Consider the following 12,091-nt stretch of genomic DNA (forward strand, 5'->3'; position numbering starts at 1 on the left):
CGCTTTAAGTCCTCGCGCTTTGAGACTTCACCTACATTCAGAAACTCATCCCCCATTCGATCTCCATCTTCGCCGTCCATCGATCTGCTCTTTCTTCTTATTTCCTTATTATTGAAGCTCGACCCTCACCCTTAGTTCTCACCCTCTCTTTCTCGCCAAACAAAACCCTCAACCCTCTGTTCTCTCTCTCGCTCGCTCTCGGTCTCCTCTCTCTCTTTTTCTCTCTCTATCTCCCTCTCCCTCCCTCTCTCTGAAGCGTAAAAATGGAACTCCAAAGATGGAGCATTGTGGATCTGAGCTTGAAGGAAGCTTCTATTTGGTGCGTTCTTTCTTGTGACAGGTTAGGGTTTTCAAAACTTAAATCGATTTTGCAATTTTAGGGTTAAGAGATCGAGTTGGGGTTTTTGGGGCTTTTGTGGTCTATGATGGTCTGGAAAAAACAAAACTGATTTGCCTAACAAGGGTTCCCTGTTCGTGTTTTGAGTGTGATGGTTAGATAAAAAAAAACTTGGTGTTCTCTTTTTAATTTTTATTTTGATGTAAATATGTTTTTCTGCCATAGATCCGGAGACTCCCGGCCATTTCCTCAGTATTTGCTAGCTATGGGGTGCAATGGGCAGCGTAAGCATTTTTGCTGCTTCTTATTTCTCTTGTTATGATATTTTCCTAGATTGAGTGCCATCCATTTAAAAATAACTTTTTTTTGAAGATCCATATATACTTATTAGTTATTGCAGTTATATTATAACAACAGGAGCATATATACTGGTTTGTGTTTTGTTTTTTTGTCGATATGATAAATTCATCTCAACTTATATCTATTATTAATTTCTTCTTATTGTTTAGAAGCGAAGTGAAGAGCTCGCTCGAGCATCTGCGGAACAGGTGGAGTCTTCTGGGAATATTGGAGATAAAGTTACTTTGGGGTCCAAAGAAAGTAGTACAATGACACATCCATTTTCCACTGTTTACATGGATGAGTTTGACACTTACGTTGCTACCTTAAACATTGTATGGGACTTTATAATTTCATCAGTTAACTCATCATGTTTTTACTGTCCATATTAATTGTTGAATATATTAGCTAAGAAAAAAAGAAAATTTTTTTACTTTCTAATTTGACTGAAACTTTTGTCTCAAAATTGGGTTTATATAGGCGGTTATCTAGTTCCATCTTCACGACTATGCAAAGGCATTGTCTGTTGTTGAACCTCTGTTCCAAAATAGAGGACCCATAGATGAGGTAAACTAATTATTACCTAAAATAATATTATTTTTGCAGTTTTAATGCTGGCTTATGTGCTTCTTTATTCATATGCAGAAAACTGCTCTTAATATTTGTCTTTTGTTGCTGGATGTTGGGCTAGCTTGCCATTATGCAACGAAATCTGCTGTAAGTTCTAATGCTAATAGTGTAATTTGTTGCTTCTGTTTATAATTTTGCATGATGTCCATTTAATTCTACCATTGTTGTCTAGGGATGGTACTTTAGAATTTAATATGAGCCAAAGCCTGAACCTTAGTGTCATGCTGGTGATCCTTTTTCTTTTTTTTTCTCTGACTAGTGTATATTGAAAAATATTGTTCGCGATAAAGCTTCTTAAGTATATTAGTTGTTGCTTTTGTTCATTTTATTGAATCAAGGACCAGCACTCTTTGGTGATGATGTATTGATGTTAGATATTTGAGTTAGAGTTGAACTTGCCTGTTTTGAGGTGAACATTGGGAGATGTTCCTTGTAGAATTCAGGATGATAATTTTTCTGGTCCAAGTTTAATCTAACTTGTAGCTTCACTTTTTTGTTGTTTGCTCTTTATCTATGATAGAAAATTTGTGTTGTATATTTTAATTTTGCTTTATTTCTCAAAATTTATGTTTTAGTTAATGTAAATTATTATTTTTTGAAGAAACTGAAAAATATTATGCTAAAACAAATGGAAGGTTCGAAGTACAATATAGGTGAACAAGCACTTCACCAAATATAAATCAACCCCTTTTGTCAAAGATTATAAATGTTGTTGGTTTGCAATGCAGTTTGTTGATTGGATGAGGTTAAAGTTTGAACCCATCACAAATTGTGACATCATGTAAAATGTCCTATTAAGTGTGGAAGCTCACATCACAAATTGTCACATTGGGGTATCGTGCCAATTTGATGAACATGTCCCTAGTTTGTGATACCATTCCATTAGCCTTGTAGTATACTGATCTACTTATGCTTCTCCAGGTTGTTTTATGGGAAGAATTTAACTAACTTAAATTTGCCATATGCGCTAGTTTGCTCTAATAAATACCTAAAGTATATGCAGCCTGTTAAATGTGGTGGGTGTTGCATCTCATGCTGTAGCATGCGGAAAGTAGTCATTTTTGTGTGGTTAAATAAGCATACTGTGCACATTGAACTTGTGTGTATGTGTTAATTTGAGTTTTTCCTGGCTTTTTAACTCTAATGGATTGATTTTAAATGTGTACTCATTTTAACCTGTATGTCATTGATGCTGGGGGACCCAAATCCATGCTTATATATACATACTGGGGAACTGTTAACTTGTTCTTATTTGGACTGGAACTTGTTCTGGCCCACTGGCTTTGATTGTTTTTTTCCATGGAAAATTTAGTTTTTAACCAAGGTGGCATGCAATCCTTCAAATATGTTTTGTTTTCATTTTCAAATTTCTTGATGCTTGACTTTGAAGTTGTACATGTCTCCTTTATTTTAGTTCAATGTCTGTATTCCGTTTATGATTCCCGACTGATTCTCATTGCAATTCTTCTTTTTCAGGATGTTTTAATCTATCTGGAAAAAGCTTTTGGTGTTAGTTGTATGAATCAAGGAGAAAATGGAAGCAGTGCATTGCAGCAACCTGCTAACTTATATTTTTCGTTTGTTTCATTGATTTATTTACCTACTTTCAACATGTTGAAATCTGCTGGTTGTTTCATGTTTTTTATTTTTATTTTATTTTTCTATGTTTGACAGGATATGCATAAGAAGTATGGAAATACGTACTAGTAAGCTTTTCATCTCTTCCAAGCATCTTGATTTACGGCATGTTGGCATGCTTTAGTATACTGAACCTAGATTTTATTTAATTTGTTGGATGGTCACTAGTTGATTGTTCGCCTAGATACATTTTTTCTTTCATTAAACTCTGTTTGTTCACACAACATTCATGTAGAGAACAAAAACGGCATTTGCTTATACATGCTAAATGTATTTGTCTGAAGTTTTATAGTCATACTAGTATCGCAGGGAAAAGATGTAAAATAATGAAGCTAATTTGCATATTTTTGAAGGCAAATTAAAAGTGGGATATGATTTAATTAAAATCAATGATGAGAAACTTACTCATATGTATATGTGAAATATGTACCTCAATTAAAATGTCTTCAATTAATTGTTGATAACAGGTTTGACTATGGCATGTTTATGGTTAAATATATATGCTAACTTTTATAGCAGGGGCTTGGGGCTCTGTTTCAACCAGGTAAGGCGCATATGCTTATGTTGCTTTGGCACTTGCAAGTTTATAATATTTTGTCTCTCAAGTTAAAGAACCATGGTAGGCTAGTATTCATTTTTATTTGCCTGGACCTGCATTCAAAACATTGACAATGGCAAATTGCGAGTATGTTGTTCTTCTTCCATAACATAATTCTTGGCAGAAAATACTTGGCCTTGTTTCCTTCTGTTTTCTTGGTTTTACCTCTCCTAATAAATAATTGGTCAGTAGTATTATGCTATTAAATGAAATAGTCCTGGACCTGGTTAAATTTCTAGGAAGAACTTGCATAATGAATCATTCCTCTCTGAGACTTTGAGGTAACACATGTAGCTGTCAACTCATATTATTCAACGTACTCTGTGTTTCTTGTCCTTGTAGGAACACATGCCATATTTTCAATTGATGGAAATGGTGTTAGTAGTGCAGACTTGATAAGAAACAGGGGTTTGTTCCTTTTAGTAAATTGGACAATCTGGTTGGACTAAACAATGCCTTTACTTCAGTTTGCCATATTTAATTTTTTATGAATATATAGTAGAAAATAGATTAGAGAAGGTCCTTGTGTTGGAACTAAAGGCTTCCAGGTTTTGGAGGTGAGGATTCATAATAAAGGTTAATTTATTAGATTTCTATGATTACCTAACTTAAAGATTACTACAAGGCTTATATCAAGGCAAGCTGCTAAGTTCTTTATCCTTGTCAATTTAAATTTAAATGACTATTATATTCATGCAGCCATGAGTTTTAACATTTCCCAAGTGACATATGATTTATTTTATAATGAAATTTTCAATGATGTGTCTTATTTTCACAGACTTTGATTTTTGTTTAATTAATGAGTCCATTTGCCTATTTTTTTGTAGGGATTCAAAGACGGAAGGAGCTCAAAATGCTTTGGTTGTCGGTCCATCTGCACCAAAGGCACAATGAGTAGTCTCTTGCTCTCTCGGTCTATTTTTCTCTTATTATCTTCATGGAAGGTTTTTGGGGGCAGCAATGGTTTCTCGTATTTTTACTTTATCTATGTTGTATATATATTGACTTAGTCATTAGGGCATCAAGACATTTTATTTTGTGAGGGAGGAATAATATACATGTATTTCTTTGATACATTCTAACTTTGTAAATTGACAAGGTTGATAATATTATTGATTACTTTTTATCTAGATGTTACCAAAAAAACTCATCTCAGGTTGTGCATGTTCATAATTGCATTGTGGTAATATATCAAAGACAATTGAGAGCTTCTAAAAACAGATGTAAACATGCACATAATACAACAATTTATTGTTCCAAAACGTGGTCTTAACCTTTAACATACAATGGTTCAATATCATAAACCATTGTCTAATTCTTAAGCATACCACACAAATCTCAAAAAGCCATTGTGCTAAGTGCCTTCATACAATAGTTTCTAACCCAAAATCGATGTACCAAATAAGTATATACAACGGTTATATGGTTAATATTCAATTTTCTTAATGCATGAATACAACGGTTTCATATAAAACACCGTAGTTTGAAAAACCTATAGACATGGCAATACACATATTATTCAATAGATTAAACCACGGTTTTTAACAATAAACCGTTGTTTTAATGACTATTTCACCTCGTGTTTCTACCTAAAATAGTTGTAAAACCAATTCTTTACTTAACATAACCGTTGTTTAACATATATATACACATCGGTTATTAAATATAAACCGATGTTTAAATTGGTACTCAACAACGGTATCCTCCAAATCATTGATTTTAATGGTTGTATATACAACGGTGGTACATCTATAACCGTTGTGTAGGTGCACCAGGACAACGGATTTTATCCGTTGTCTATTGGGGGTATGAATAGACAACACTCGATTAGACGACGGTAAATTATAAACTCAGACAACGGTGAATATCCGTTGTCTGATTGCTATTTTGTAGTAGTGTTAATTGGTTAACCTCCAGACTAGCTTATAAATAAAATTGAACTTAAGTAAAAACCCTAAGTCCCAAAAATACAGAGACTTAGTCTTAGTAGACTAGTTCCTAGAATTTTTTGGGAAGATATGACCGAAAGGAAAGGTTATGCCGAAACTCTGCTGAAGTTGCCTTTTTACTAAAGTCAGTATTTTGTCGGATTTGGATTTCCCGTTTCCCAAAGAAGGATTTAAGGATGTTGGTGCTGTGGAAGTGCGCAAGTTTAAGCTTGGACACCAGGTAGGGAGATTCTCACACCCTGACTATTAGGACTATTTTGTGCATGTATGCATGATAATAAATATTGTTTCCTATGAACTCTACATCGTTTTTGTATGCATTTGTTGCATGGTTTTGATATTGTTAATGATGATCTTAGAGTAAGGGTCATGAAAAACGATGACCTTGGGTTTCAATCCCCTAAACTTCCGGAAGAGGTAAGTACGAACGAGCTAGTCGATTTGTCCTTAAAGGGAGGCTAGGCTTAAGGGGTACTACCATTGTTAAGGATACTCTCGCAACATTACCAAGGTGGATACGGTAAGTGTAATTGGCCATTAGTGATCGATCATCAGGTATGATATTTTGGGTACCCATAAACGTTTTAAGAAGTTGCATGCTCATCAACAAAGATTTCGTGGAATTCAACGATTAAACTCTGATTTTGGTTTGTTGGTGAATCTTTTCGAACTATTTTATCACTGGCTATATCTATTAAGTATTTTACTTACTATTTCAAACTCAGCCAGGGTCCCCTGAGGGGAAGCTATGATCGTATGTGATGCTTACCCCTTACGTTGTTTGTTTTGCACTTCTTTGTGACTGCAGATCAAGTTCCGGTTGACGATCTTGATTAACCTGTTGGGCGAGGCACTCGTATATCTTGCTAGGGATCCTCAGGTCTTCTACATGTTGTTCTTCACTATGATCAGCTTGTTATTTTGCTGGGTCTTCTACCCGTTTATTTATCTATCCTTTTTATTCCAGTTTGTAAATATTCGAAACATCTTTCAAGTAGTTGGTTGGTATCCTATTTTGGGTTTTGTTTCTCAAACATGACCGTTACTGGTGTCATGTTGTGTAGGGTTATTTTTGTAAAACTTCGTATCCTACTGGGTTGGCTTATTTTAAATATATTTTGAAGTATGTTTTTCGTTGTACATTTTATTTTTTGATCCAACCTGTATTTTTTCAAAAAACAAGCTTAAATCATCTTAAGAAACTTGGAATAGCGATGGGCTAAGGTGGGCCACCACGGCCTCTTACTGGCTATGACAAGCGATTAAGGTCGGGCTTCACATGACTTATGGGCCTGGGCAGTCAGACCCTCTATCAATTATCAAAATAGAAACAAAAACAAAAGCGTTACAAGAGAGACCCTTAAATTTGCTAAAATCATCAAATTATAAAACCAACGCACGCTGCTAGCTAGTAAGTTTTATTATAAAAGACAGTTCATAGACACAACAAATGTGAAATATGTTAAAAAGATAACTCGAACTCTGTTGAAAATAACTCTCAATGGATTGAATATGCTCTGAATTTTTATTGATTTGAGTAGGAAAATACTCTGAATTCAATTGACTACAAAAGACTAGCACTTATCAACCAAAGAAACAAAAGACTAGCACTTGGCCCTTTAAATTGACTTTTGGTCTGGACCATACAAATAGGAGATATGATATGCTAACAAATCTTAACAACTTTGACCAGCAAAACAACTTGAATTCTTGATTTGTTCAACTGCAAAATCTCTAGACAATTGGAACAAACTAGAACAAAAAAAAAAAAAAAAAACACGAGTAAACAGCTAGTAAAGGCTTGAATTAGTCAAATTCCCAACAAAATAGTAGTACTAATGGGACAGGGACAAGAGACAAAATACAGTAAAAAAATCATGGAAACCCATTAACTGTATATCCACCATCTACAGAGATAGTTTGTCCAGTTATATATGAAGCAGCAGGGAAACAAAGGAATGCCACTAGTGCTGAAACTTCACTAGGCTCTCCTGCACGGCGCATTGGAGCTCGAGCAATAAAGCCTTCTACCAGTTCTTTTCCTTCAGATCTCTGCAAGAAAAAGATAATATATAATTTATGATACACAGACTAATTAAAGATGACAAATTATCAACAAAGAAGAGAAACAGAGCGAAGAGTTTTACAGCGTTGGCTTGGACCATTGGGGTATTGATGACCCATGGTGTGACTGCATTAACACGGATATTGTCTTTAGCCCACTCACATGCCAAGTTCTTTGTTATTTGATTAATTGCACCTAATTCAAAAAGAAGAAGAAACTTAGAATTAGTCCACATTTCCATGCCAGCAGGATAATATATGTACTTATTATTGCTACGATTTGCAAATTCATTTCCTTGAATCTCTGCATATATGGATTAATTACCTTTTGTTGCCGAATACAGGGAATGTAAAGAGGTTGCTATAAGCCCGCATACAGAAGATATAAAGACAACGTTTCCATTTCCTGATGCCTTCAAGAAAGGGTATGCAATTTGAGACAAGTGGAAACAAGCCTCAAAATTGGTACTCATTAGCATCGAGTAATCTTCCGCTGTGAATTCTATAGCTTCTTTCAGTATACATATACCTGCATTGTTCACCTTAATTCACAGAAAACATTATTTTCAGGCCGTAATTTAAGCAACAAAACAAAAACAAAAACAAATTGGAGATGGATCAAATCAAACATTGCCACTTTTTTACTAACCAAGATATTGATCTTTCCATTGAAATAACCTGCAACAGTCTCCATCAACTTCTCACGCTGGGGTCTTGAAGATACATCGCACACAGACCCTGCTACTTGAAATCCCATGCTCTTCCATTGCTCCAAACATTCATCAAGCTCGTCTTGTTTGCGTGAACATGTATAGACCACTGCTCCAAAGCGTGCGAGTTCTTCAACAATAGCATGCCTAATCGTAATGGAGGATGGGAAAATTTACAAACAGTTAATGGAGCATATACATATAATCACAAGAATAAACCATCGATCGAGGATGAACATGCATTACCCAATGCCTCGAGTACCACCAGTGACGAGCGCAGTCATACCCTTGAGAGACCACCTCATTCCATCTCCAACTCCGATCTCTGTTTGTGCCATATTGATTGATGTTTAGCAGCTGCAGGGCTAATGCATATAGCTAATGAGTTGCACAAATTAATCAACCAACTCTTTATATATATATATATATAGTTTCCCAAGACCCCAAAAACAGTTTTACATCCATATATAATAATATATAATAAGTTATTTGTCAAATATCTCCACATTCCAATTTCATTCCCATTTCATTTCAAGTGAATTTCAACAATTTTTTATTTTTATTTTTTTTTTCATTTTCATCCGCATTTGAATTCATTTCCATTTCATTTCTAATTTCCATCTACATTTGCTTCTAATTTCAACTACCAATTACTAGGACCAATACCATCATATCATCATTGACATCAAACCAATATTGCGTCGACTATTTCCGAGATGCAAACATCCTTCTCAAATGGTCACAAGTGGGTAACAAGTCAATTTGGAGATGGACCACATCAAAGATTTGAACGCTTCGTATCGAGATTCCACATCTCATCCCAGAGTTTCTAATTATTTGAGTTATCTGATTGTCGTACGAAATAGCAATTATCCTGGTTAAAAAGCCAATCATTTGGGCTAAAAAGATTGCGAACCGAACTCTCCAAAATATATAGCTAGCTTTTCTTCAAGTGTCAAGTATAAATATATGAACCAGTTAAAAATTGAGGAAAAGTGTTTTCTTTGTGTTTTCATTCATTGGTAAACATGTCCTTTTTATTATAGGGTTGATACAACAATCAAAGAGTGATTATAGGGATTTGCATACAACAATAGGAGAGATTTAAGTAATTGACATAATATTCAAAATTCAAATCACACTATCTACGCTAAATTGATTTTGAGAGATTCTGAGCATGCTACTGAGAGTTGTCCAACAACCCCCCCCCCCCCCCCCCCTTCAACGCAAATTGATGGGCCGATCAAGATAATCAACTTGGTCTTTCAGAAGATTGAAACGTGGAGAGGAAAGTCCCTTAGTGAATATGTCTACAAGCTGATCTTGAGAACAAATATATCGTACATCAACATCTCTGCTAAGAACCTTTTCCTCAACAAAGTACTAATCAAATTAATTATGCTTAGTGCGAGCATGAAAAACTGGATTAGAGGCTAGAGATATGTCACAATATTTTCGCACCATAGCACAGGAGGAGATGAAATCAATACAGATAAGTATGTGAGCAATTGACGCAGCCAAAATAACTTAGCGGTAGCATGACATAAAACTCGATATTCAGTGTTGAGGCCTAAAAACTACCCCGGCCACGTGGAGGGCCAAGATGGACCACCACACGCCTCGTCGTTATGCGACTGCTGCGTTTTTGACCTTTGGAGCGGGTGCAGGCGTGCCACTAATCGGCTTGGAGTAGCCGATTAGAAAAATATAAAATAAAATGCGAAAATTAGAAATTAAATTAAATGCACCAAATTGAATCTAACTTCTAACAAACGATCGAAAGATAGAAAGGAACGAGAAAAATCTATCAAGATTCTTTTCTTGCCTAGATAGCCTAGGACTTTGAGAATAAACAACGAAAAATAAATAAAAGGGCTACATGAATTTGAAAAAAAGCTCACTGGAAAATGACATTAAAATAAATGCAAAGAACAAGAGGTGTTCTTGAAATATCCAAATACAAGGAAATTAGATTAAACATAAAAAAAAAATACAACTAAAAGAAACTTGAAAAGCTAGACAAATGAAAATAAAGACAGATTTGGGAAACAAAAGCCACTAGGCTGATTTGGTGAGCAAAGAGGTTGCTGAGAATTAATTTCAGATTGTGTGAGTTTTTGGGTGTTTGTGTTGGGGTTTGATTGTCGTTCTCTCAAAGGCCTTGTCCTTTAATTTTTATATTCAGCCTTTTCCTTTGTTGTGTGACTGAGAATAATTTGCCTTTTGGGAATAGGTAGATAGTTGTATGTGAGCTAGCTTTAGTGGTGACAGCTGTAGAATGAGATAAGAATGATGAGAATGAACAGAGAATGGTTTAGGGTTTTTAGAATATATTCTTGCTTAATTGAATAAGACCACAAAGTGTGGTTTATATACATGGGCCTATAACTAAAATACAGGAATTAATAAATCACCTAATTAATTCTAATAATTACACAATAATCACATGTGTTGACTCACACCAACACTTCCCCTCAAGTTGGTGCATATATATCGCACATGCCCAACTTGTCTAGTGAGTCCAAAAACACTCTATTTGCTACAGCCTTGGTCAACACATCTGCAAGCTGATCTTCGGACTTTACAAATGGAAAGTTAATAATCTTCGCTTCAAGTTTCTCTTTGATGAAGTGTCGATCAATCTCAATGTGTTTTGTTCTATCATGCTGAACAGGATTATGTGCTATATCAATAGCAGATTTGTTATCACAAAACAAGTCCATAGGTTTGGTAGGTGGACACCCTAAATTAGTCAATAAATGTCTCAACCACAAAAGTTCGACTACTCCAAGTGCCATACCTCTGTATTCAGCCTCTGCACTCGACCTAGATACAACTGATTGCTTCTTACTTCTCCAGGTCACCAAATTTCCTCCTACAAAGGTAAAGTAGCCTGAGGTAGACCTTCTATCATCTGCTGAACCACCCCAGTCTGCATCAGAAAAACCTTCAACATTTACATGACCATGATTAGCAAACAACAAACCTTTACCAGGTGCAGATTTTAAATACTGTAAAATTCGCTCCACAGCATCCATATGGGGTTTGCACGGGGCATGCATAAACTGGCTTACTACACTAACCGCATAAGCAATGTCAGGTCTAGTGTGAGACAAATATATCAATCTTCCAACAAGTCTCTGATATCGCCCCTTATCTGCAGGCAAAGCCCCCAAACACTCAAAAAGTCTATGATTTTGTTCCATAGGAGTGACAGCTGGCTTACACCCAAGCATACCAGTTTCAGACAACAAGTCTAAAACATATTTCCTTTGAGATAGGAATATACCATGTTTAGACCGAGCCACTTCTATCCCAAGAAAGAACTTCAAGTCCCCCAGCTGTTTCATTTCAAACTCTTGAGACAAGTACCTCTGCAAATTAGAGATTTCCTCATAATCATCTCCAGTCAGAACCATATCATCAACGTAAATGATAAGAGCAGTAATTTTCTTCCCCCTTTTCTTTAGGAACAAAGTATGATCAAAATTACTCTGCCGATAACCATAGTTCTTCATTGCACGGGTAAATCTCCCAAACCAGGCTCTCGGAGATTGTTTAAGACCATATAAAGACTTTTTCAGTTTACATACCAATCTTGTATTATCAAACTCTGGTATACCTGGAGGAGGATCCATGTATACTTCTTCAGTCAAATCACCATGGAGAAAGGTATTCTTTACATCAAACTGAAGGAGTGGCCAATCTTTGTTAGCAGCCAAAGACAACAGAACCCGTACTGTGTTTAACTTGGCCACTGGAGCAAACGTCTCCAAGTAGTCTATGCCATAGGACTGTGTATAACCCTTTGCTACCAACCTTGCCT

At 35.6% G+C, this 12,091-nt stretch overlaps 1 protein-coding gene across 1 annotated transcript; it reads right to left on the reverse strand.

Moving 5' to 3' along the window:
• Positions 1-7,280: 7,280 nt before the first annotated feature.
• LOC147286196 (tropinone reductase homolog) lies at positions 7,281-8,682 on the reverse strand. Its single transcript, XM_086238909.1, has 5 exons — positions 8,512-8,682; positions 8,205-8,412; positions 7,881-8,097; positions 7,639-7,751; positions 7,281-7,543 (listed from the first exon to the last, which is right to left on the reverse strand). The coding sequence occupies exons 1-5, from the start codon at positions 8,601-8,603 to the stop codon at positions 7,367-7,369; spliced, it is 807 nt and encodes a 268-aa protein (XP_086095035.1). The 5' UTR covers positions 8,604-8,682; the 3' UTR covers positions 7,281-7,366.
• Between the last annotated feature and the right edge of the window lie 3,409 nt (positions 8,683-12,091).

Source organism: Dryas octopetala, chromosome 4 (assembly GCF_963921425.1).
Source record: "Dryas octopetala chromosome 4, drDryOcto1.1, whole genome shotgun sequence".
NCBI lineage: Eukaryota > Viridiplantae > Streptophyta > Magnoliopsida > Rosales > Rosaceae > Dryas > Dryas octopetala.